General features: G+C 47.8%; 1 protein-coding gene across 3 annotated transcripts in view; it reads left to right on the top strand.

Annotated features, from left to right (window-relative positions):
• Positions 1-3,512: 3,512 nt before the first annotated feature.
• The window catches only part of LOC142499885 (protein mono-ADP-ribosyltransferase PARP14-like), a 93,967-nt gene continuing 69,647 nt past the window's right edge, over positions 3,513-27,832 (top strand). For 2 of the 3 annotated variants that reach the window (XM_075609918.1, XM_075609916.1), the window contains exons 1-4: positions 3,596-3,724; positions 3,821-4,039; positions 10,127-10,363; positions 25,449-27,814. In XM_075609918.1, coding sequence (XP_075466033.1) covers positions 3,928-4,039; positions 10,127-10,363; positions 25,449-27,814 — 2,715 coding nt within the window. In that variant the 5' untranslated portion in view covers positions 3,596-3,724; positions 3,821-3,927. The other variant, XM_075609917.1, reaches the window with a different exon arrangement.

Here is a 27,832-nt window from a genome sequence, read left to right as displayed (position 1 = left end):
GTTGTGTGATAGCACGTTTAGGACGTTGTGTGATAGCACGTTTAGGCCGTTGTGTGATAGCACGTTTAGGACGTTGTGTGATAGCACGTTTAGGACGTTGTGTGATAGCACGTTTAGACGTTGTGATAGCACGTTTAGACGTTGTGTGATAGCACGTTTAGGACGTTGTGTGATAGCACTTAGGCCGTTGTGTGATGCACTTAGGCCGTTGTGTGATAGCACTTAGGCCGTTGTGTAATAGCACGTTTAGGACGAAGCAGAGATTCCTCCCTCTGGGGACTCGAGAGCGCTACTCTAGCTAGGCCTCTGCTCTCGTGGGATCTGCGGGGTACCCTGGAAGTCTGCCCTGGTTTGGTGACTATGTGGTGGTCGGGGTTGAACTGACTGAAGGATACGCCGTGGGTCTCGTTCCGTGGCCGTCGTCGGTGGTGTTAGGGAAGCACGGCAGTCCACGTGGGTTTAACTTATTGTACGTTTTTATTGATATTGTATGCCAAATACATTAGGAATATTCCTCTAACGAAGCCGTTTTCGCTGCGCTCCTCCCTTTGTACTGTATTGTCTCGCAGAGGAAGCCGCATTTTGGGTTTGGAAGGGCAGAGATACTCTGTCATTATACAAAGAAAATTCCCCAAATATATTATAGTTGGTAAAGTTATTAGTCCAAATGCAAAGCACTGACTCACGTGACATAATCTTTAACCTTTTAAGTGTGAACAAAGTAGTCCCTTTCCATGTATTGGGTTTGGCAGCAATGTCTGCACAATATTCCAACCAGAGAATTCCCGTAGTAGGTCATTCACTCTCTCCCTGTCCATGCTTCACATGAGGGATTCCTAACCTGTGCTGGAAGTACCACTGGGGGTATTAATATCCACAATAAATACTCCATGCTCCATACATAAACAGAGAGAGAGAAAATAAGCAAAACATTTACAACTCATTGTATGTGGGTGAGGATTTAGGACGGATACAGGTACAGGTGAGACACCTGTTAGCAGCTGTTGTTTGTTAGAAAAATCAGGTTTGTAGTTCAAATGAAACGTCTTTGTTTCTTCAATCCGCTTCAGCGATTTCAGCATGGATACAGCATATAGATACTTCTGAAAAAACTATAATAAAGCGCAACAAATATTGTGATATACCCAAGCTGCAGCCTAAACTCCAGCGGTTTTCCCCAAAACCCCAAATTAAAACCTAAACAAAACAGTGTTCATGGCGCAAAGTGATAAAACCGTTAATATGGCAAATGAACCCAGTGTTAGTTAGCACTGAAGCACACATAATACTGTAACTGCGAGTAGAAGATACTCCAGGTCAGCAGGCTTTTTGTACCCCTCATATGAAGATACACAAATGCAAGGATATAGTGCATTCACATTTACTGTAAGATGCCAGACAACACAGAGGGGACGGTAACACACTCACTCTCCCCGCTGGTAACACACTCACACTCTCCCCGCTGGTAACACACTCACTCTCTCCCCGCTGGTAACACACTCACTCTCTCCCCGCTGGTAACACACTCACACTCTCCCCTCTGGTAACATACTCACACTCTCCCCGCTGGTAACACACTCACACTCTCCCCGCTGGTAACACACTCACACTCTCCCCTCTGGTAACATACTCACACTCTCCCCGCTGGTAACATACTCACACTCTCCCCGCTGGTAACACACTCACACTCTCCCCGCTGGTAACACACTCACTCTCCCCGCTGGTAACACACTCGCACTCTCCCGCTGGTAACATGCTCACGCTCTCCCCGCTGGTAACACACTCACTCTCTCCCCGCTGGTAACACACTCACACTCTCCCCGCTGGTAACATACTCACTCTCTCCCCGCTGGTAACACACTCACTCTCTCCCCGCTGGTAACACACTCACACTCTCCCCGCTGGTAACACACTCACACTCTCCCCGCTGGTAACATACTCACACTCTCCCCGCTGGTAATATACTCACACTCTCCCCGCTGGTAACACGCTCACGCTCTCCCCGCTGGTAACACACTCACTCTCTCCCCGCTGGTAACACGCTCACGCTCTCCCCGCTGGTAACACACTCACGCTCTCCCCGCTGGTAACACACTCGCTCTCTCCCCGCTGGTAACACGCTCACACTCTCCCCGCTGGTAACACACTCACACTCTCCCCGCTGGTAACACACTCACACTCTCCCCGCTGGTAACACGCTCACGCTCTCCCCCGCTGGTAACACACTCGCTCTCTCCCCGCTGGTAACACACTCGCTCTCTCCCCGCTGGTAACACACTCACTCTCTCCCCGCTGGTAACACACTCACACTCTCCCCGCTGGTAACACACTCACACTCTCCCCGCTGGTAACACGCTCACGCTCTCCCCGCTGGTAACACGCTCACGCTCTCCCCGCTGGTAACACACTCACTCTCTCCCCGCTGGTAACACACTCACACTCGCCCCGCTGGTAACACACTCACACTCGCCCCGCTGTTAAGTAAACAAGAAGTGACTTTGGACGCACTTCAACCCTTCTCCTTAGATAACAGCACCCGGTGCGACCGCTCCACTTCTCAGTCAGGAACAGACCGCAATTGCCTCTGCCAGCGTCTCTCACCCGCAGTGGGGGGCACTCCGCCGCGTCACGGCCGTCTCAGCAGTCTCCTTCCAATCAGGGCTTCTCAGGAGTTTGGGTACAGTGGCCCCAAAGCATCAAAAAAGGCCCTCATCTGGGGTCATCAGTTCTTGTACTCTCAGGACAAAGAGATATATGTCACTTGTCTTAGATACCTCCTTTTGTTGACTTGTTTTTTAGTACCAGGCTGTATTTACTCTGTACTAAAGGACCTTGCAATCAGCAAACATCTGCCTGATATGTTAGGAACGTATCTTATCACTAAAATGTCTCGGTTTCAAGTTGTCCCTGAAGTTACAAACTGCACATAAGATCCCTTATAAGAAAAAGAACTTGCAAGATTTTAACCTATTGAGTGCTGAATATATATACTGTATATACATACACTGATTGCTATCCTACTACGGATAATATATAGGTATATAATAATATATATCAGTGTTCTCAGGGGATGTTACTTTGTTATGGGGGCATCGAACCAAACAAAGCTAGTAACAGGTGCTTCACATTACTCACATCCTTCTCTTCCAGGTCCCTCTCCTACTCTCCCAGGGATCACACACATTGTTCCTTTACAGTTTGTCCCAAATCAGGGGATAAACCGGGGGGGGGGGGAGGGGGGAAGGGGGGGAGGGGGGAGTATTTATATATTATTCACTGTTCCCAAATACATACAAAGGATGTTTCCTGTTTCCTTTTCAATAGTCCCTGGGATTAGTTTCCTTTCAAGTAAATAGAATTAATGGAAATGGCTGATAAACTTTCTCTCTGGGATTCTTCTGCTTCCCTAACGCAGACCCTGCAGCCAGAGAGGGGACCTGTGAGGGGAACGCAGGTGTGCGGGAGAGGGTGCGGAGGCGGGGAGACACCTTGGGGAAGGAGTTGGAAAGTCCTCTGTCTTACAGCAGCTTCTTCTGCTTCCCTAACGCAGACCCTGCAGCCAGAGAGGGGACCTGTGAGGAGAATGCAGGTGTGCGGGAGAGGGTGCGGAGGCGGGGAGACACCTTGGGGAAGGAGTTGGAAAGTCCTCTGTCTTACAGCAGCTTCTTCTGCTTCCCTAACACAGACCCTGCAGCCAGAGAGGGGACCTGTGAGGGGAACGCAGGTGTGCGGGAGAGGGTGCGGAGGCGGGGAGACACCTTGGGGAAGGAGTTGGAAACTCCTCTGTCTTACAGCAGCTTCTTCTGCTTCCCTAACGCAGACCCTGCAGCCAGAGAGGGGACCTGTCCTGAAGGAGACCCTGTGACACAGGACGTCCCACCCTCAGTGCTGCTCATTGAGAATATACAGGACAGCTGCACCCCGGAGATGTTACATCTGCTGCTGGAGAACGTCAGTAACCTGTGTGAGGACCGAGACTTCCACGTGGAGATGATCCCGGAGATCTGCTCGGCTGTGGTCACTTTCACACGTGACATTGGTGAGATACCGCGCTGCTGACTATCTATCCAGCCAATGCATTGATCCGACAGCGCTCTGCTACATGTAATACAGGCACGTATACTCTGCTACGTGTAATAAAGGCACATATACTCTGCTACGTGTAATAAAGGCACGTATACTCTGCTACATGTCATAAAGGCACGTATACTCTGCTACGTGTAATAAAGGCACGTATACTCTGCTACGTGTAATAAAGGCACATATACTCTGCTACGTGTAATAAAGGCACGTATACTCTGCTACGTGTAATAAAGGCACGTATACTCTGCTACGTGTAATAAAGGCACGTATACTCTGCTACATGTAATAAAGGCACATATACTCTGCTACGTGTAATAAAGGCACGTATACTCTGCTACATGTAATAAAGGCACATATACTCTGCTACATGTAATAAAGGCACGTATACTCTGCTACATGTAATAAAGGCACATATACTCTGCTACATGTAATAAAGGCACGTATACTCTGCTACATGTAATAAAGGCACGTATACTCTGCTACATGTAATAAAGGCACATATACTCTGCTACGTGTAATAAAGGCACGTATACTCTGCTACATGTAATAAAGGCACGTATACTCTGCTACATGTAATAAAGGCACATATACTCTGCTACGTGTAATAAAGGCACGTATACTCTGCTACATGTAATAAAGGCACGTATACTCTGCTACGTGTAATAAAGGCACGTATACTATGCTACGTGTAATAAAGGCACATATACTCTGCTACGTGTAATAAAGGCACGTATACTCTGCTACATGTAATAAAGGCACGTATACTCTGCTACATGTAATAAAGGCACGTATACTCTGCTACATGTAATAAAGGCACATAAACTCTGCTACATGTAATAAAGGCACGTATACTCTGCTACATGTAACAAAGGCACGTATACTCTGCTACGTGTAATAAAGGCACGTATACTCTGCTACGTGTAATAAAGGCACGTATACTCTGCTACATGTAATAAAGGCACGTATACTCTGCTACGTGTAATAAAGGCACGTATACTCTGCTACATGTAATAAAGGCACGTATACTCTGCTACATGTAATAAAGGCACGTATACTCTGCTACATGTAATAAAGGCACGTATACTCTGCTACATGTAATAAAGGCACGTATACTCTGCTACATGTAATAAAGGCACGTATACTCTGCTACATGTAATAAAGGCACGTATACTCTGCTACGTGTAATAAAGGCACGTATACTCTGCTACATGTAATAAAGGCACGTATACTCTGCTACGTGTAATAAAGGCACGTATACTATGCTACGTGTAATAAAGGCACATATACTCTGCTACGTGTAATAAAGGCACGTATACTCTGCTACATGTAATAAAGGCACGTATACTCTGCTACATGTAATAAAGGCACGTATACTCTGCTACATGTAATAAAGGCACATAAACTCTGCTACATGTAATAAAGGCACGTATACTCTGCTACATGTAACAAAGGCACGTATACTCTGCTACGTGTAATAAAGGCACGTATACTCTGCTACGTGTAATAAAGGCACGTATACTCTGCTACATGTAATAAAGGCACGTATACTCTGCTACGTGTAATAAAGGCACGTATACTCTGCTACATGTAATAAAGGCACGTATACTCTGCTACATGTAATAAAGGCACGTATACTCTGCTACATGTAACAAAGGCACATATACTCTGCTACGTGTAATAAAGGCACGTATACTCTGCTACATGTAACAAAGGCACGTATACTCTGCTACATGTAACAAAGGCACGTATACTCTGCTACATGTAATGAAGGCACGTATACTCTGCTACATGTAATAAAGGCACGTATACTCTGCTACGTGTAATAAAGGCACGTATACTCTGCTACGTGTAATAAAGGCACTATACTTGCTACATGTAATAAAGGCACGTATACTCTGCTACGTGTCATAAAGGCACGTATACTCTGCTACGTGTAATAAAGGCACGTATACTCTGCTACATGTAATAAAGGCACGTATACTCTGCTACATGTAATAAAGGCACGTATACTCTGCTACATGTAATAAAGGCACATATATTCTGCTACATGTAATAAAGGCACGTATACTCTGCTACATGTAATAAAGGCACGTATACTCTGCTACATGTAATAAAGGCACGTATACTCTGCTACATGTAATAAAGGCACGTATACTCTGCTACATGTAATAAAGGCACGTATACTCTGCTACATGTAATAAAGGCACGTATACTCTGCTACATGTAATAAAGGCACGTATACTCTGCTACATGTAATAAAGGCACGTATACTCTGCTACATGTAATAAAGGCACGTATACTCTGCTACATGTAATAAAGGCACGTATACTCTGCTACATGTAATAAAGGCACGTATACTCTGCTACATGTAATAAAGGCACGTATACTCTGCTACATGTAATAAAGGCACGTATATTCTGCTACATGTAATAAAGGCACGTATACTCTGCTACATGTAATAAAGGCACGTATACTCTGCTACATGTAATAAAGGCACATATACTCTGCTACATGTAATAAAGGCACGTATACTCTGCTACATGTAATAAAGGCACGTATATTCTGCTACATGTAATAAAGGCACGTATACTCTGCTACATGTAATAAAGGCACGTATACTCTGCTACGTGTAATAAAGGCACGTATACTCTGCTACGTGTAATAAAGGCACGTATACTCTGCTACATGTAATAAAGGCACGTATACTCTGCTACGTGTAATAAAGGCACGTATACGCTGCTACGTGTAATAAAGGCACTTATACTCTGCTACGTGTAATAAAGGCACGTATACTCTGCTACATGTAATAAAGGCACGTATACTCTGCTACATGTAATAAAGGCACGTATACTCTGCTACATGTAATAAAGGCACGTATACTCTGCTACATGTAATAAAGGCACGTATACTCTGCTACATGTAACAAAGGCACGTATACTCGGCTACATGTAACAAAGGCACGTATACTCTGCTACATGTAACAAAGGCACGTATACTCTGCTACATGTAACAAAGGCACGTATACTCTGCTACATGTAACAAAGGCACGTATACTCTGCTACATGTAACAAAGGCACGTATACTCTGCTACATGTAACGAAGGCACGTATACTCTGCTACATGTAACGAAGGCACGTATACTCTGCTACATGTAACAAAGGCACGTATACTCTGCTACATGTAACGAAGGCACGTATACTCTGCTACATGTAACAAAGGCACGTATACTCTGCTACATGTAACAAAGGCACGTATACTCTGCTACATGTAATAAAGGCACGTATACTCTGCTACATGTAATAAAGGCACGTATACTCTGCTACATGTAATAAAGGCACGTATACTCTGCTACATGTAATAAAGGCACGTATACTCTGCTACATGTAATAAAGGCACGTATACTCTGCTACATGTAATAAAGGCACGTATACTCTGCTACATGTAATAAAGGCACATATACTCTGCTACATGTAATAAAGGCACGTATACTCTGCTACATGTAACAAAGGCACGTATACTCTGCTACATGTAACAAAGGCACGTATACTCTGCTACATGTAACAAAGGCACGTATACTCTGCTACATGTAACAAAGGCACGTATACTCTGCTACATGTAACGAAGGCACGTATACTCTGCTACATGTAACGAAGGCACGTATACTCTGCTACATGTAACAAAGGCACGTATACTCTGCTACATGTAACAAAGGCACGTATACTCTGCTACATGTAACAAAGGCACGTATACTCTGCTACATGTAACAAAGGCACGTATACTCTGCTACATGTAATAAAGGCACGTATACTCTGCTACATGTAATAAAGGCACGTATACTCTGCTACATGTAATAAAGGCACGTATACTCTGCTACATGTAATAAAGGCACGTATACTCTGCTACATGTAATAAAGGCACGTATACTCTGCTACATGTAATAAAGGCACGTATACTCTGCTACATGCAATGAACACATATGAACACTGTATACTCTGCTAAATGTGTAATACAGACACATACTCTGCTACATGTGTAATAAAGGCACACCTACTCTGCTACATGTGTAATACAGACACGCATACTCTGCTACATGTGTAATACAGATATACTGTATATTGATCTATAGATAGATACACAATACTCTGCATAATACAGCTACATACTCTTACAAAACTCATGACTTCCCCACTCCCCGAGCGGGACCCCTCTCCCATTCCCAATAAACACCATACAACTTCTTGGGAGAAATGACCGGCCACAGCTTTATTTATTACAACAGATAAATATCTCATTTATCCCCAACTCGGGTCCCAGCCAGATTGCTCCGCTCACCCCCCCCCCCCCCCCCGGGGCTCGAGGGGAAACCCCCAGCTCGTGCTCATCTGCCATTCAGTACCTTAGTCTGACTGCACAGATCCCCCATCGGAAGGTCACCCCCACACCAACCAAACCCAGTGTGGCATGGTACCGCCTTCCCCATACTCCACCTGGAAGGTCACCGCCATTCCGGCCGCCGAGCCTGGAATAGCAACCGCCTTCCTCAACTAAAATACTACCGAGGTCTGCGACCTCCCTCCCGGAGCCAATGCTGAGTCCCCCTCCCAGAGTAACATTACTCCCGCCACCAGCACGGTCATTTAACCGGCCTTAAACTGGCCTTGCGAGCCGCCACCAGCCTCACCGCCTTTTCTAGCACGCTTTGCAACACTGAAAACAGGATCATGTTGATAAAGGAACCTCGTCCTCCCGAGACAGGCCTCTGCCCCCTCCCCCCGCCATGGTCCTCCTGCCTTACTGCCCAAGTCTGTCTTTGCCCCGACTGCCTTCCCCCCGCCTACGCTCATGCCCGCTTTCCTGCCCAGTGACCATAGGGATCCCCGCACCGCCAGACATCCAGAGGGGCGTGACCTGGCCAAAACAGCAACAAAACCAACCACTGAATGCTTTTAACCGTTTGTACAGGGTCTAACAACTTTTTAAAACGCCCCGATGACCTGTCCAACTTCTTATAACTGCCTCCCCTAAACCTAATCTAGCGGCTTCAGATGTTGCCCCAATCCTAAGTGAATGGGACATAATTATCCAGTTCCCAAACCCCAAACCCAAACATAATTATCCAGTCCCCAAACCCCGCTATCCCTGGGTGAGTCCATTTTCCTTTTCCTGCCCGGTTCGTTTCAGATCTCCTGATTCCAACCTCACAGACCCTGCGTCCCACTCCGCATCCCACGCCACATCCCCTCATTGCAACCCCTCCCCCCACCTCTCTTTGAAGTGCTCACTATCTCACTAATACGCCTGGACACGCACAAGGCGGGGCAAAAAGCCGCGACACATAGCTTCGCTTTATACGTGGCAAAAACACGCTTTGCGTGTCGCCCTTACAGTTTTCCCTGCATTGCTGCCAAAGTCGGGGCGCGATCATCCTTAGATTTCACCCCCCTCTTCCAACCTGTCGCTCCTCTGCATATTCTGACACCCTAGTAAAGTCTCAGTCTCCCTTCCACTTTAAAAAGGAGACTCTTGCTAACATGTTGCGATCATTGAGGCTGATTCCTCCCCCCCGCCCCCCCTAATTCCTGTTTCTGTACCAGAAACCTTTACATTAATCCCTGGTTGCCTCTATCCTAACACCCTCAGGCCTTTGTCCTTCCCCGTCTACACTTAACCATGCCCGCCATTCCTCCTAAGAGCTGGTGTATGCTGACGGTGTGCCCGGGGCTGCACAGGCCCTCCCCAGCTCCCTCACTCCCGCACTGCTTCCTGCCTCTGCTGCTGCAGGCTGGGTTCCTCTGTTGTAGCCGCTCCCAGAAACCACCCACTTTTTTTTTTTTTTAAATTACTTAATTATTTTTGTTTACAGTTTTACTTGGCAAGCCCCGGTCATTTTGTGATGTGAATCCCCCGGTCATTTTGTGATGTGAATCCCCCGGTCATTTTGTGATGTGAATCCCCCGGTCATTTTGTGATGTGAATCCCCCGGTCATTTTGTGATGTGAATCCCCCGGTCATTTTGTGATGTGAATCTTATTTCTTTCCCCAGATATCTCGGGTCTCATTAAAACATTTAGCGGCAGCGTCAGGGTGAATCAGCTCAAACTGACTGCGCGGCCGCTGGGAGAAACGAAAAGTATCAGGGCCGAGAATCTACCCCCCAACACATGTGAGGATCACGTGATTATTTACTTTGAGAGCCCCAAGCACGGAGGTGGGGGAGTGCAGGAGGCAGTGCTGTTACCTGAAGAAGATGCAGCGATCGTTACTTTTACTGACCCAGGAGGTAACTATTACCCATGGGGGATAAAGCGGTAACATTGCCCTGGTGTTCCCCAGCTGGTCTCTGATACACTGTACACATTGCCCTGGTGTTCCCCAGCTGATCTCTGATACACTGTACACATTGCCCTGGTGTTCCCCAGCTGGTCTCTGATACACTGTACACATTGCCCTGGTGTTCCCCAGCTGGTCTCTGATACACTGTAACATTGCCCTGGTGTTCCCCAGCTGATCTCTGATACACTGTACACATTGTCCTGGTGTTCCCCAGCTGATCTCTGATACACTGTACACATTGCCCTGGTGTTCCCCAGCTGATCTCTGATACACTGTACACATTGTCCTGGTGTTCCCCATCTGGTCTCTGATACACTGTAACATTGTCCTGGTGTTCCCCAGCTGGTCTCTGATACACTGTAACATTGTCCTGGTGTTCCCCAGCTGGTCTCTGATACACTGTAACATTGCCCTGGTGTTCCCCAGCTGGTCTCTGATACACTGTAACATTGCCCTGGTGTTCCCCAGCTGGTCTCTGATACACTGTAACATTGCCCTGGTGTTCCCCAGCTGGTCTCTGATACACTGTAACATTGTCCTGGGGTTCCCCAGCTGGTTTCTGATACACTGTAACATTGTCCTGGTGTCCCCCAGCTGGTCTCTGATACACTGTAACATTGCCCTGGTGTTCCCCAGCTGGTCTCTGATACACTGTACACATTGCCCTGGTGTTCCCCAGCTGGTCTCTGATACACTGTACACATTGCCCTGGTGTTCCCCAGCTGGTCTCTGATACACGGTAACATTGCCCTGGTGTTCCCCAGCTGGTCTCTGATACACTGTAACATTGCCCTGGTGTTCCCCAGCTGGTCTCTGATACACTGTAACATTGTCCTGGTGTTCCCCAGCTTGTCTCTGATACACTGTAACATTGCCCTGGTGTTCCCCAGCTGGTCTCTGATACACTGTACACATTGTCCTGGTGTTCCCCAGCTGGTCTCTGATACACTGTAACATTGCCCTGGTGTTCCCCAGCTGGTCTCTGATACACTGTAACATTGTCCTGGTGTTCCCCAGCTGGTCTCTGATACACTGTAACATTGCCCTGGTGTTCCCCAGCTGGTCTCTGATACACTGTAACATTGCCCTGGTGTTCCCCAGCTGGTCTCTGATACACTGTACACATTGCCCTGGTGTTCCCCAGCTGGTCTCTGATACACTGTAACATTGCCCTGGTGTTCCCCAGCTGGTCTCTGATACACTGTAACATTGCCCTGGTGTTCCCCAGCTGGTCTCTGATACACTGTACACATTGCCCTGGTGTTCCCCAGCTGGTCTCTGATACACTGTAACATTGTCCTGGTGTTCCCCAGCTGGTCTCTGATACACTGTAACATTGTCCTGGTGTTCCCCAGCTGGTCTCTGATACACGGTAACATTGTCCTGGTGTTTCCCAGCTGGTCTCTGATACACTGTACACATTGCCCTGGTGTTCCCCAGCTGGTCTCTGATACACTGTAACATTGCCCTGGTGTTCCCCAGCTGGTCTCTGATACACTGTAACATTGTCCTGGTGTTCCCCAGCTGGTCTCTGATACACTGTAACATTGCCCTGGTGTTCCCCAGCTGGTCTCTGATACACTGTAACATTGCTCTGGTGTTCCCCAGCTGGTCTCTGCTACACTGTAACATTGCCCTGGTGTTCCCCAGCTGGTCTCTGATACACTGTAACATTGTCCTGGTGTTCCCCAGCTGGTCTCTGATACACTGTAACATTGCCCTGGTGTTCCCCAGCTGGTCTCTGATACACTGTAACATTGTCCTGGTGTTCCCCAGCTGGTCTCTGATACACTGTAACATTGCCCTGGTGTTCCCCAGCTGGTCTCTGATACACTGTAACATTGTCCTGGTGTTCCCCAGCTGGTCTCTGATACACTGTACACATTGTCCTGGTGTTCCCCAGCTGGTCTCTGATACACTGTAACATTGTCCTGGTGTTCCCCAGCTGGTCTCTGATACACTGTAACATTGCCCTGGTGTTCCCCAGCTGGTCTCTGATACACTGTAACATTGTTCTGGTGTTCCCCAGCTGGTCTCTGATACACTGTAACATTGTCCTGGTGTTCCCCAGCTGGTCTCTGATACACTGTAACATTGTTCTGGTGTTCCCCAGCTGGTCTCTGATACACTGTAACATTGTCCTGGTGTTCCCCAGCTGGTCTCTGATACACTGTACACATTGTCCTGGTGTTCCCCAGCTGGTCTCTGATACACTGTTACATTGTCCTGGTGTTCCCCAGCTGGTCTCTGATACACTGTAACATTGCCCTGGTGTTCCCCAGCTGGTCTCTGATACACTGTAACATTGTCCTGGTGTTCCCCAGCTGGTCCCTGATACACTGTAACATTGTCCTGGTGTTCCCCAGCTGGTCTCTGATACACTGTACACATTGTCCTGGTGTTCCCCAGCTGGTCTCTGATACACTGTAACATTGCCCTGGTGTTCCCCAGCTGGTCTCTGATACACTGTACACATTGTTCTGGTGTTCCCCAGCTGGTCTCTGATACACTGTAACATTGTCCTGGTGTTCCCCAGCTGGTCTCTGATACACTGTAACATTGTCCTGGTGTTCCCCAGCTGGTCTCTGATACACTGTAACATTGTCCTGGTGTTCCCCAGCTGGTCTCTGATACACTGTACACACTGCCCTGGTGTTCCCCAGCTGGTCTCTGATACACTGTAACATTGCCCTGGTGTTCCCCAGCTGGTCTCTGATACACTGTACACATTGTCCTGATGTTCCCCAGCTGGTCTCTGATACACTGTAACATTGCCCTGGTGTTCTCCAGCTGGTCTCTGATACACTGTGACATTGTCCTGGTGTTCCCCAGCTGGTCTCTGATACACTGTACACGTTGTCCTGGTGTTCCCCAGCTGGTCTCTGATACACTGTAACATTGCCCTGGTGTTCCCCAGCTGGTCTCTGATACACTGTAACATTGCCCTGGTGTTCCCCAGCTGGTCTCTGATACACTGTAACATTGCCCTGGTGTACCCCAGCTGGTCTCTGATACACTGTAACATTGCCCTGGTGTTCCCCAGCTGGTCTCTGATACACTGTACACATTGTCCTGGTGTTCCCCAGCTGGTCTCTGATACACTGTAACATTGCCCTGGTGTTCCCCAGCTGGTCTCTGATACACTGTACACATTGTCCTGGTGTTCCCCAGCTGGTCTCTGATACACTGTAACATTGTCCTGGTGTTCCCCAGCTGGTCTCTGATACACTGTAACATTGCCCTGGTGTTCCCCAGCTGGTCTCTAATACACTGTAACATTGTTCTGGTGTTCCCCAGCTGGTCTCTGATACACTGTAACATTGTCCTGGTGTTCCCCAGCTGGTCTCTGATACACTGTACACATTGTCCTGGTGTTCCCCAGCTGGTCTCTGATACACTGTAACATTGTCCTGGTGTTCCCCAGCTGGTCTCTGATACACTGTAACATTGCCCTGGTGTTCCCCAGCTGGTCTCTGATACACTGTAACATTGTCCTGGTGTTCCCCAGCTGGTCCCTGATACACTGTAACATTGTCCTGGTGTTCCCCAGCTGGTCTCTGATACACTGTACACATTGTCCTGGTGTTCCCCAGCTGGTCTCTGATACACTGTAACATTGTCCTGGTGTTCCCCAGCTGGTCTCTGATACACTGTAACATTGTCCTGGTGTTCCCCAGCTGGTCTCTGATACACTGTAACATTGTCCTGGTGTTCCCCAGCTGGTCTCTGATACACTGTACACACTGCCCTGGTGTTCCCCAGCTGGTCTCTGATACACTGTAACATTGCCCTGGTGTTCCCCAGCTGGTCTCTGATACACTGTACACATTGTCCTGGTGTTCCCCAGCTGGTCTCTGATACACTGTACACATTGTCCTGGTGTTCCCCAGCTGGTCTCTGATACACTGTACACATTGCCCTGGTGTTCCCCAGCTGGTCTCTGATACACTGTACACATTGCCCTGGTGTTCCCCAGCTGGTCTCTGATACACTGTACACATTGCCCTGGTGTTCCCCAGCTGGTCTCTGATACACTGTAACATTGTCCTGGTGTTCCCCAGCTGGTCTCTGATACACTGTAACATTGCTCTGGTGTTCCCCAGCTGGTCTCTGATACACTGTACACATTGTCCTGGTGTTCCCCAGCTGGTCTCTGATACACTGTACACATTGTCCTGGTGTTCCCCAGCTGGTCTCTGATACACTGTACACATTGCCCTGGTGTTCCCCAGCTGGTCTCTGATACACTGTACACATTGCCCTGGTGTTCCCCAGCTGGTCTCTGATACACTGTACACATTGTCCTGGTGTTCCCCAGCTGGTCTCTGATACACTGTACACATTGCCCTGGTGTTCCCCAGCTGGTCTCTGATACACTGTACACATTGCCCTGGTGTTCCCCAGCTGGTCTCTGATACACTGTAACATTGTCCTGGTGTTCCCCAGCTGGTCTCTGATACACTGTAACATTGCCCTGGTGTTCCCCAGCTGGTCTCTGATACACTGTAACATTGCCCTGGTGTTCCCCAGCTGGTCTCTGATACACTGTACACATTGTCCTGGTGTTCCCCAGCTGGTCTCTGATACACTGTACACATTGCCCTGGTGTTCCCCAGCTGGTCTCTGATACACTGTACACATTGCCCTGGTGTTCCCCAGCTGGTCTCTGATACACGGTAACATTGCCCTGGTGTTCCCCAGCTGGTCTCTGATACACTGTACACATTGCCCTGGTGTTCCCCAGCTGGTCTCTGATACACTGTACACATTGTCCTGGTGTTCCCCAGCTGGTCTCTGATACACTGTACACATTGCCCTGGTGTTCCCCAGCTGGTCTCTGATACACTGTACACATTGTCCTGGGGTTCCCCAGCTGGTCTCTGATACACTGTAACATTGTCCTGGTGTTCCCCAGCTGGTCTCTGATACACTGTAACATTGTCCTGGTGTTCCCCAGCTGGTCTCTGATACAACAAGGAAGAAAAAAGTTAGAAGCGCAGCCAAAATGGGGTTGTGGTCAAACTAAACACCTTTATTAAAAATCGTGTCCCAGGGATCACCCTCTAGGACAACAAAAACATATGATCAATACATAAAATAGTAATGTTTAAAAACTGTGCAGATGAAGCTGTTGTGCAATTGCACTCAATGGGTCTCCAAGGGGTTAAACACGGGAAAATCCCGGTGGAAAGTCAGAGTCCTGCAAGCTGTGCACTGCCCGGGCAGGTTTTAGTATAGAGGGGTACCCCAGGGTTGAGCCAATGCTCGATATGCTCACCCTGAATTCACTGCTTGTCCGTGGGGGTCCAGTAACTTTCTTCAATCCCGAAATCTGCTCCGGTACACGCTGCACAGTTGCACGATGGCACACGATACCACACAGCCCTCCGGGTGTCCGGGTCTGATGTCACTTCCGGCCGTGACGCACAGACCCTTCCCGGTAGTCTCTGGGCTGCGTCTGTCAGCTCTCCTCCTCCTGGTGGTTGCCGATGAACAGGCAAACAAACTTGATCAGGTGCTACTGGCTGGAGCCCAATGTATGATGTTACTTGCTCCGCTCCACTGCACTGAATGAGAGCAAACACCCTATGCTCCTCCTCCTACGCGTTTCACCATTAGATGGCTTCGTCAGGGATATCACAGCACCAGTGCCATACTAATTTATAGCCTTGCTAATTGCAATAGCTCAATTGATCCACATTAAACTTCAATATTGGTCTAATAATCCCATATTCTTAATGGACTGGTGCTGGTGATACAGATGACTGGTTCATGTCACAAAAAAAACAATGATTATACAATAAATGCATAATATGATCGAAATTAATTACAATAGATGATAAATCCAATTAAAAAAGTTAATAAAATTCTTTTATATATAAATTAATAGATGTTGATGATTAATGAACAATTAAATGAATTGGTATAGAATAATTTTTTTTTTATATATATATATATATAAATATATATTGTTATTTAACTAAACAATTAAAACACATTTTATACCCTGCATGCATATATAAATAAATAACTTGATCACAAAAAATCAACACATGAAATAGATAATATATTAAACAATCATAAAAAAGATTTTAAAACATGTTAAATCTAATAAAGGATTAAAATAATTAAAAACCCTTCGTAGATAAAAGATAAATGTATCTGAAACAGATCTTTGGCTATTGAAAAGCTAAAAGATCCAGCTCCTCATTCAGACCCACTGGACTCATTGTTTGTAATTTGAATATCCAGTAGGTCTCCTGTTTTCTAAGGTTTAAAAGTCTGTCACCCCTCATGGTTGTATGGCTAATGTGTTCAATACCCACAATGGATAATCCTCCTATATCTTTATTGTGGGCTGTTAAAAAATGTCGTGAAACCCCATGTCCAAGGAAGCCTCTCAAAATGTTTCTCCTATGTTCAGTAAAGCGTTCCTTTAAACGTCTCTTTGTGCGGCCTATATAGTAAAGGCCGCAGGGACAACTGAGCAGGTAAACAACGTATGTCGTATTGCAGTTACACTGTAACATTGCCCTGGGGTTCCCCAGCTGGTCTCTGATACACTGTAACATTGCCCTGGTGTTCCCCAGCTGGTCTCTGATACACTGTAACATTGCCCTGGTGTTCCCCAGCTGGTCTCTGATACACTGTAACATTGCCCTGGTGTTCCCCAGCTGGTCTCTGATACACTGTAACATTGCCCTGGTGTTCCCCAGCTGGTCTCTGATACACTGTAACATTGTCCTGGTGTTCCCCAGCTGGTCTCTGATACACTGTAACATTGCCCTGGGGTTCCCCAGCTGGTCTCTGATACACGGTAACATTGTCCTGGTGTTCCCCAGCTGGTCTCTGATTCACTGTAACATTGCCCTGGGGTTCCCCAGCTGGTCTCTGATACACTGTAACATTGTCCTGGTGTTCCCCAGCTGGTCTCTGATACACTGTAACATTGCCCTGGGGTTCCCCAGCTGGTCTCTGATACACTGTAACATTGTCCTGGTGTTCCCCAGCTGGTCTCTGATACACTGTAACATTGCCCTGGTGTTCCCCAGCTGGTCTCTGATACACTGTAACATTGTCCTGGTGTTCCCCAGCTGGTCTCTGATACACTGTAACATTGTCCTGATGTTCCCCAGCTGGTCTCTGATACACTGTAATATTGCCCTTTGGTTCCCCAGCTGGTCTCTGATACACTGTAACATTGTCCTGGTGTTCCCCAGCTGGTCTCTGATACACTGTAACATTGCCCTGGTGTTCCCCAGCTGGTCTCTGATACACTGTAACATTGCCCTGGTGTTCCCCAGCTGGTCTCTGATACACTGTAACATTGCCCTGGTGTTCCCCAGCTGGTCTCTGATACACTGTAACATTGCCCTGGTGTTCCCCAGCTGGTCTCTGATACACTGTAACATTGTCCTGGTGTTCCCCAGCTGGTCTCTGATACACTGTAACATTGTCCTGGTGTTCCCCAGCTGGTCTCTGATACACTGTAACATTGCCCTTTGGTTCCCCAGCTGGTCTCTGATACACTGTACACATTGTCCTGGTGTTCCCCAGCTGGTCTCTGATACACTGTAACATTGTCCTGGTGTTCCCCAGCTGGTCTCTGATACACTGTAACATTGCCCTGGTGTTCCCCAGCTGGTCTCTGATACACTGTAACATTGCCCTGGTGTTCCCCAGCTGGTCTCTGATACACTGTAACATTGCCCTGGTGTTCCCCAGCTGGTCTCTGATACACTGTAACATTGCCCTGGTGTTCCCCAGCTGGTCTATGATACACTGTAACATTGCCCTGGGGTTCCCCAGCTGGTCTCTGATACACTGTAACATTGTCCTGGTGTTCCCCAGCTGGTCTCTGATACACTGTAACATTGTCCTGGTGTTCCCCAGCTGGTCTCTGATACTGTACACTACACATTGCCCTGGTGTTCCCCAGCTGGTCACTGATACACTGTAACATTGTCCTGGTGTTCCCCATCTGGTCTCTGATACACTGTAATATTGCCCATTTGGTTCCCCAGCTGGTCTCTGATATACTGTACACATTGTCCTGATGTTCCCCAGCTGGTCTCTGATATACACTGTAACATTGTCCTGGTGTTCCCCAGCTGGTCCGATAAACTGTACACATTGTTCTGGTGTTCCCCAGCTGGTCTCTGATACACTGTAACATTGCCCTGGTGTTCCCCAGCTGGTCTCTGATACACTGTACACATTGCCCTGGTGTTTCCCAGCTGGTCTCTGATACACTGTACACATTGCCCTGGTGTTCCCCAGCTGGTCTCTGATACACTGTACACATTGTCATGGTGTTCCCCAGCTGGTCTCTGATACACTGTAACATTGTCCTGGTGTTCCCCAGCTGGTCTCTGATACACTGTAACATTGCCCTGGTGTTCCCCAGCTGGTCTCTGATACACTGTAACATTGCCCTGGTGTTCCCCAGCTGGTCTCTGATACACTGTAACATTGCCCTGGTGTTCCCCAGCTGGTCTCTGATACACTGTAACATTGCCCTGGTGTTCCCCAGCTGGTCTCTGATACACTGTAACATTGCCCTGGTGTTCCCCAGCTGGTCTCTGATACACTGTAACATTGCCCTGGTGTTCCCCAGCTGGTCTCTGATACACTGTAACATTGCCCTGGTGTTCCCCAGCTGGTCTCTGATACACTGTAACATTGCCCTGGTGTTCCCCAGCTGGTCTCTGATACACTGTAACATTGCCCTGGTGTTCCCCAGCTGGTCTCTGATACACTGTAACATTGCCCTGGTGTTCCCCAGCTGGTCTCTGATACACTGTAACATTGCCCTGGTGTTCCCCAGCTGGTCTCTGATACACTTTAACATTGCCCTGGTGTTCCCCAGCTGGTCTCTGATACACTGTACACATTGCCCTGGTGTTCCCCAGCTGGTCTCTGATACACTGTACACATTGCCCTGGTATTCCCCAGCTGGTCTATGATACACTGTAACATTGCCCTGGGGTTCCCCAGCTGGTCTCTGATACACTGTAACATTGTCCTGGTGTTCCCCAGCTGGTCTCTGATACACTGTAACATTGCCCTGGTGTTCCCCAGCTGGTCTCTGATACACTGTAACATTGTCCTGGTGTTCCCCAGCTGGTCTCTGATACACTGTAACATTGTCCTGATGTTCCCCAGCTGGTCTCTGATACACTGTAACATTGCCCTTTGGTTCCCCAGCTGGTCTCTGATACACTGTAACATTGTCCTGGTGTTCCCCAGCTGGTCTCTGATACACTGTAACATTGCCCTGGTGTTCCCCAGCTGGTCTCTGATACACTGTAACATTGCCCTGGTGTTCCCCAGCTGGTCTCTGATACACTGTAACATTGCCCTGGTGTTCCCCAGCTGGTCTCTGATACACTGTAACATTGCCCTGGTGTTCCCCAGCTGGTCTCTGATACACTGTAACATTGTCCTGGTGTTCCCCAGCTGGTCTCTGATACACTGTAACATTGTCCTGGTGTTCCCCAGCTGGTCTCTGATACACTGTAACATTGCCCTTTGGTTCCCCAGCTGGTCTCTGATACACTGTAACATTGTCCTGGTGTTCCCCAGTTGGTCTCTGATACACTGTAACATTGCCCTGGTGTTCCCCAGCTGGTCTCTGATACACTGTAACATTGCCCTGGTGTTCCCCAGCTGGTCTCTGATACACTGTAACATTGCCCTGGTGTTCCCCAGCTGGTCTCTGATACACTGTAACATTGCCCTGGTGTTCCCCAGCTGGTCTCTGATACACTGTAACATTGCCCTGGTGTTCCCCAGCTGGTCTATGATACACTGTAACATTGCCCTGGGGTTCCCCAGCTGGTCTCTGATACACTGTAACATTGTCCTGGTGTTCCCCAGCTGGTCTCTGATACACTGTAACATTGTCCTGGTGTTCCCCAGCTGGTCTCTGATACTGTACACTACACATTGCCCTGGTGTTCCCCAGCTGGTCACTGATACACTGTAACATTGTCCTGGTGTTCCCCATCTGGTCTCTGATACACTGTAATATTGCCCATTTGGTTCCCCAGCTGGTCTCTGATATACTGTACACATTGTCCTGATGTTCCCCAGCTGGTCTCTGATATACACTGTAACATTGTCCTGGTGTTCCCCAGCTGGTCCGATAAACTGTACACATTGTTCTGGTGTTCCCCAGCTGGTCTCTGATACACTGTAACATTGCCCTGGTGTTCCCCAGCTGGTCTCTGATACACTGTACACATTGCCCTGGTGTTGCCCAGCTGGTCTCTGATACACTGTACACATTGTCATGGTGTTCCCCAGCTGGTCTCTGATACACTGTAACATTGCCCTGGTGTTCCCCAGCTGGTCTCTGATACACTGTAACATTGCCCTGGTGTTCCCCAGCTGGTCTCTGATACACTGTAACATTGCCCTGGTGTTCCCCAGCTGGTCTCTGATACACTGTAACATTGCCCTGGTGTTCCCCAGCTGGTCTCTGATACACTGTAACATTGCCCTGGTGTTCCCCAGCTGGTCTCTGATACACTGTAACATTGCCCTGGTGTTCCCCAGCTGGTCTCTGATACACTGTAACATTGCCCTGGTGTTCCCCAGCTGGTCTCTGATACACTGTAACATTGCCCTGGTGTTCCCCAGCTGGTCTCTGATACACTGTAACATTGCCCTGGTGTTCCCCAGCTGGTCTCTGATACACTGTACACATTGTCCTGGTGTTCCCCAGCTGGTCTCTGATACACTATAACATTGTCCTGGTGTTCCCCAGCTGGTCTCTGATACACTGTACACATTGTCCTGGTGTTCCCCAGCTGGTCTATGATACACTGTAACATTCTCCTGGTGTTCCCCAGATGGTCTCTGATACACTGTAACATTGTCCTGGTGTTCCCCAGCTGGTCTCTGATACACTGTAACATTGCCCTGGTGTTCCCCAGCTGGTCTCTGATATACACAGTACACATTGCCCTGGTGTTCCCCAGCTTGTCTCTGATACACTGAAACATTGTCCTGGTGTTCCCCAGCTGGTTTCTGATACACTGTAACATTGTCCTGGTGTTCCCCAGCTGGTCTCTGATACACTGTAACATTGTCCTGGTGTTCCCCATCTGGTCTCTGATACACTGTAACATTGTCCTGGTGTTCCCCAGCTGGTTTCTGATACACTGTAACATTGCCCTGGTGTTCCCCAGCTGGTTTCTGATACACTGTAACATTGTCCTGGTGTTCCCCAGCTAGTCTCTGATACACTGTAACATTGTCCTGGTGTTCCCCAGCTGGTTTCTGATACACTGTAACATTGCCCTGGTGTTCCCCAGCTGGTCTCTGATACACTGTAACATTGCCCTGGTGTTCCCCAGCTGGTCTCTGATACACTGTAACATTGTCCTGGTGTTCCCCAGCTGGTCTCTGATACACTGTACACATTGCCCTGGTGTTCCCCAGCTGGTCTCTGATACACTGTAACATTGCCCTGGTGTTCCCCAGCTGGTCTCTGATACACTGTAACATTGCCCTGGTGTTCCCCAGCTGGTCTCTGATACACTGTACACATTGCCCTGGTGTTCCCCAGCTGGTCTCTGATACACTGTAACATTGTCCTGGTGTTCCCCAGCTGGTCTCTGATACACTGTAACATTGTCCTGGTGTTCCCCAGCTGGTCTCTGATACACTGTAACATTGTCCTGGTGTACCCCAGCTGGTCTCTGATACACTGTAACATTGCCCTGGTGTTCCCCAGCTGGTCTCTGATACACTGTAACATTGCCCTGGTGTTCCCCAGCTGGTCTCTGATACACTGTAACATTGCCCTGGTGTTCCCCAGCTGGTCTCTGATACACTGTAACATTGCCCTGGTGTTCCCCAGCTGGTCTCTGATACACTGTAACATTGTCCTGGTGTTCCCCAGCTGGTCTCTGATACACTGTAACATTGCCCTGGTGTTCCCCAGCTGGTCTCTGATACACTGTACACATTGCCCTGGTGTTCCCCAGCTGGTCTCTGATACACTGTAACATTGTACATTTATCTTACAATCTGGAGACTCTGCCTTTGTTCTTCATGAATACACCGTTCCTGCTCCTCTACTGCACTGCAGTGGCCTCCCTGACATTTAAAGGGGCAGTCCCCCCTGGTACCAAAGTTATGTAATGACAGTTGCATGCTGAATACATTAAATGTGGGTCACTGCTATCTGTATAAAAATCAGTTTGTCTTTAAAAACAGACACACAATCCCAGCACGCTTCTAACACCAGAACCCACCACATCTATATATATATATATATATATATATATGTGTGTGTGTGTGTGTGTGTGTCAAAAGGAGCGCTGCTGAGCGTGGCCAAATGTATACAACAAAAGACAAACATACACAATGCTACAGCCAGTGTGACAATATACATAGTTTTTTAAGTAGCAGGTTTTTCCATGTTCCTGTGCAGGACGGGTCCACTGTGGCCATTCTTCCTCCTGCAGAGGTAACTGAGAATACTCGCAGGTAGTGTTAGGAGCTGCATTCTGGTCATGCCGTGACGTGGCTGCATTCTGGTCATGCCGTGACGTGGCTGCATACTGGTCATGCCGTGACGTGGCTGCATACTGGTCATGGCGTGACGCGGCTGCATACTGGTCATGGCGTGACGCGGCTGCATACTGGTCATGGCGTGACGCGGCTGCATACTGGTCATGGCGTGACGCGGCTGCATACTGGTCATGGCGTGACGCGGCTGCATACTGGTCATGCCGTGATGTGACTGCATACTGGTCATGCCGTGACGTGGCTGCATACTGGTCATGCCGTTTCGTGGCTGCATACTGGTCATGCCGTGACGTGGCTGCATACTGGTCATGCCGTGACGTGGCTGCATACTGGTCATGCCGTGACGTGGCTGCATACTGGTCATGCCGTTTCGTGGCTGCATACTGGTCATGCCGTTTCGTGGCTGCATACTGGTCATGTTGTGACGTGGCTGCAGGCTAGCCGCTAAGGCAATGAAGGGGTTAAACCAAAGTACCTGGTTTATTGGGGGTAGAGGAGGTGGGTGAAGATGGTAGTTGCCCCAGGGTGAGTGGTTAGGCCTACTGGGAGGGTTGCAGGAGGGATTATACCCTTCATTACCTTAGTGGTTGTAACCACTATGGCAATGAAGGGGTTAACTCCAACTGCAACCCTCCCGGTAAGCCTAACCACCCACCCTGGGGCAACTACCTCCTTCACCCACCCACTCTAGCAACAACAAAGCCGTTTCTGCTATTTAACCCCTTCATTACCTTGGCGATTGGATGCTAAGTAATGAAGCTGGGCTGTAATGTTATTTTTATTACCTAGGATTGAAGCCGGGGGTCTCCGGAGCTGAAATGAATGGGGGTCAGCTCCAGAGACCCCCAGATTCAATCCTATGCAGTAAAAATAAAATATACTCCGTCATTTGCAAATCGCGTTTTGACCGCGCCGCACTTTAGGTGGCGAGATAAGAACGTGAGTGTTTAAGGTGCGATTTGCATTTCGGAATTTAGAGAATAGCAGTTACTGGCAAAAAATGCGAGTTTGAGCTGATTTTGAGCTGCCGAACGGGTTGTTATAGGCAAAGTCTTAACGCTCCTTAAAAAGCCGTTTTCATTCTATTTTGCCCTTTTATCGGAGCTTTGTGAATAGCAAAATCGCTTGAAAGTGCTCTTATCAGTGCTCTTATCAAGTGTTAAGGCACTTATCGGAGTTTAGTGAATAGGCCCCTAAAGCTGTTGTGTTTCCCAAAGGAAACGTTTCAGACTTCAAAAAATTATTTAAGAGAACTTATACCTCAACTATATCAAGCGCCTAATATTACCCGACTGTACTCAATCCATCGCTTCCCTTACTGGGAGGGCAGCTTCCCTAACTGGGAGGGCAGCTTCCCTAACTGGGAGGGCAGCTTCCCTTACTGGGAGGGCAGCCTCCCTTACTGGGAGGGCAGCCTCCCTTACTGGGAGGGCAGCCTCCCTTACTGGGAGGGCAGCTTCCCTTACTGGGAGGGCAGCCTCCCTTACTGGGAGGGCAGCTTCCCTGCTTTCCTTATTGGGAGAGCAGCTCCCCTTACTGGGAGGGCAGCTTCCCTGCTTCCCTAACTGGGAGGGCAGCTTCCCTAACTGGGAGGGCAGCTTCCCTAACTGGGAGGGCAGCTTCCCTAACTGGGAGGGCAGCTTCCCTTACTGGGAGGGCAGCTTCCCTTACTGGGAGGGCAGCCTCCCTTACTGGGAGGGCAGCCTCCCTTACTGGGAGGGCAGCCTCCCTTACTGGGAGGGCAGCTTCAGTGCTTTTTTTTTTTTTTTAACGTGAATATTATTAAAGTTTATTAGGAAAAGGCGATATAAGAGTTAATGGATCGGTGGAGGGGGGGTACAGAAGAGAAAGTGGCGGGTGCATCAATAGGAGCGAGCTGTAATTGTGACGCGCTCTGAGTCCCATTCGGAGAAATGTGCTCTATGAAATAAAGTTATTATTATTAATACACAGTACAGTATGGGTACAATTCGGTTTACAGTCACACAATCACATAGTATCAACAAGTTCCAGATAAATAGCCGTGTCTGTGGGGGGTATGGATGATGGTTCTTGGGCTATGGGGCCTGGAGTTGAGCTATTCTGGGGCTAGAACCCACGGCATTTCTCAATATAGGTCCTATTTTCAGTAGTTGGTCCCTGCGGGCTCCTAGGAGGATTGTGTTGGGATTCAGGCCGGGAACACCCACAAAATCTAACCAATTCTGCCATACAGTGTCATTCAAGTAACTGGTAATTCTCAGAAGGAGCAGCCAGGGGCCCATGGGGAGATGCGGGTTTAGGATTTGTTGTGACCAGGCTCTCACTATATTTCAGAGACCAGCAACTATGGGGCAGGACCACCACATGTGTAGGAAACATGCCTCATGTACCACAGTTTTTCTGGGTGTCTGGGTCTGGGCGTGAGAAATAGTTATAAAGTTGGGATCTTAATTTCCATTGACCTTTATATATTTTTAACTAACTATCTGCGTCTCTATTTCTTATAGTTATAAAGACTGTCTTGGAGAAGCAGCATGTGTTTGGGAAGAAGCCGATATCAGTCTATCCTTACTATGTCTCACTGGGTGTATCACTATATGGGAGGAGAGGACCTTGTATAACAATACCCAAACCCCTTGAGTTCCCTATGAGTCCGTACATATTGGAATTTATACTGAATGATGCACAGTTAAAACTCAACATAAACAGAAAGATGGCGGATTATAATTGTGAGATCACATGGCCAGAGCTAGACTGCCCAAACCCTGTTATTAAACTTTGCATTTCCAAGACCGTATCTAATCATCTCAGGACCATGGCAAGGATTGTCCGAACATGGAGCGATCAGGTTAGCACAGAGTTCTCATTTGTTATTTCAAAGTACAAAGCCACAGAGTACGATGTGAATAGATCGGTTTGGGAAGCCATCAAAGGAGAAGTCGGCAGCTCAACGTATGATGGAGTCTTGATTAAGCCAGATCTTGCTAAGGAGAAGGTTTTCCTTGCGGGATTTTCAAAGGATGTTAACAAGATAGAGCAGTCATTCAGGAAGCTGGTACAAGATATCACTAAGAAAATGGAAAGAGAAAATCAAAGCTCAACAACCCCTGTGCCTCTATCCCCCGCACTCTATGAAATATTGTGCAATAATGGTCTGGAGAAGAACGTCCGGAAGGACTTCCCAGAACTGAAGATGTCCTATGATGTATCAGCAAAGAATGTTTTGCTCTGTGGGCTCAAAGAGGAAATGTACGGGGCCAAATGTGAGATACTAAATATGGAGCGAAACCTGAAACGACAAACTATTCCCCTTGATCATCACATCATCCGATTCCTGGGGATTGCAGATAGCGAGGAGCTGTCATGTCTCCTCTTCATACGTCACAACATTAATGCAATGTTTCTGATTGAAGGTAACTGTGTTACACTAACTGGTTACTCCGTGAAGGATCTGTCCGAGGCCGAAGAACAAATAAAACGTGAGATAGTTTGTAAGCAAATTACTGTTGCAGAAAAGAACATTATCCAAAAGACGGAGTGGATAAGCATCAAGACACATTTATGTGAAGTATTTAACCCAGAGAAGTGCACTGTTCTGATTGAGGAATTTCCCACAGGGGCTGAGAATCAGGTGGTTATAACTGGCCTTTCCTCTCCAGCACAAGATACCTACCAACAGCTTAATGACTTTCTGGAGAAGAACACTCCAATACAGAAGGACATTCCGGTGAAATCTGTGGCAGTCACAAAGTTTATTATGGAGGAAAGAAAAACACTTTGTGAGGAAATTAAAAATAACAGCGTCAAACTTGTAATTAAACAGAAAACCATTATTTCCCTGCAAGGCTCAAGACTGTACGTGCTGGAGGCCGCTGCCCGCATAGAAAAACTTTTATCCTCACTGCATTCTGATACTCTGCGCATTAATAAACCAGGAGCAAAAAAGTTCTGTATGAACAATGAAGAAATGCATGTTACTGCAGCAAAGAATAAATATAACTGCTTGATATATTTGCAGAAAGACGGAGAAGATGTATTCACAGCTGGTGAAATGAGCTTGGGTGAACCTCACTGCCAAATAAACCTTCCGGATGGAGTCGTCATTGCAGTTTATAAAGATGACCTGATCCGTCACTGTGTTGATGTCGTGGTTAATGCAGCCAATGAAGATTTGAAGCACATTGGGGGGCTTGCATTAGCTCTGTTACAGGCTGCAGGTCCCAGACTACAAACCGACTGTGATCGTATTGTTAGGGAACAAGGGACATTATCAGCTGGTGATTCAGTAATCACTCATGCTGGTAATCTGCCATGCAAGCAGGTTATACACACTGTTGGGCCCAGATGGGACTCCAGCTCACAGCCGAAGTGTGAGCGGTTGCTACGGAAAGCGATAACTAGAAGCTTGGAGCTCGCTGCAGAATATGGTCACAGTTCCATTGGAATTCCAGCGGTCAGTTCTGGAATTTTTGGATTCCCCTTAAAACGATGCGTGGAAAATATTATAGAATGCATCAGGGAGTATGTGGAAAACCAGCGGGGTGGTGGCAGCAGTGTAAAGAGGATACATCTCGTGGACAATAATCATCAAACCGTTCAAGTTTTTACTGAGGTTCTGAAAGCAGAATTCAGAAATCAGAACTTTGAAGCAGCACCAGGATCAGGAATCTGCATGAGAGGCGATGAAAGGAAGAAGTCACAGGGCCACGTTTCAAGGGACGTAAGAGAGACGTCACAAGGCCGCGTTACAAGGGACGTAAGAGAGACGTCACGGGGCAGTGGGAGAACCTGGAGAAGAGCTACAGATGAAATGGTGACAACCAAGGAAGGATTGACCATCAGACTTATCCAAGGGAATATTCAAGATGCCAAAGTACGTATTACCATTCAA

Source organism: Ascaphus truei, chromosome 7 (assembly GCF_040206685.1).
Source record: "Ascaphus truei isolate aAscTru1 chromosome 7, aAscTru1.hap1, whole genome shotgun sequence".
Lineage (NCBI taxonomy): Eukaryota > Metazoa > Chordata > Amphibia > Anura > Ascaphidae > Ascaphus > Ascaphus truei.
Note: the sequence above shows the minus strand (reverse complement) of the source record. Positions and strands in the feature narration are given on the sequence as shown.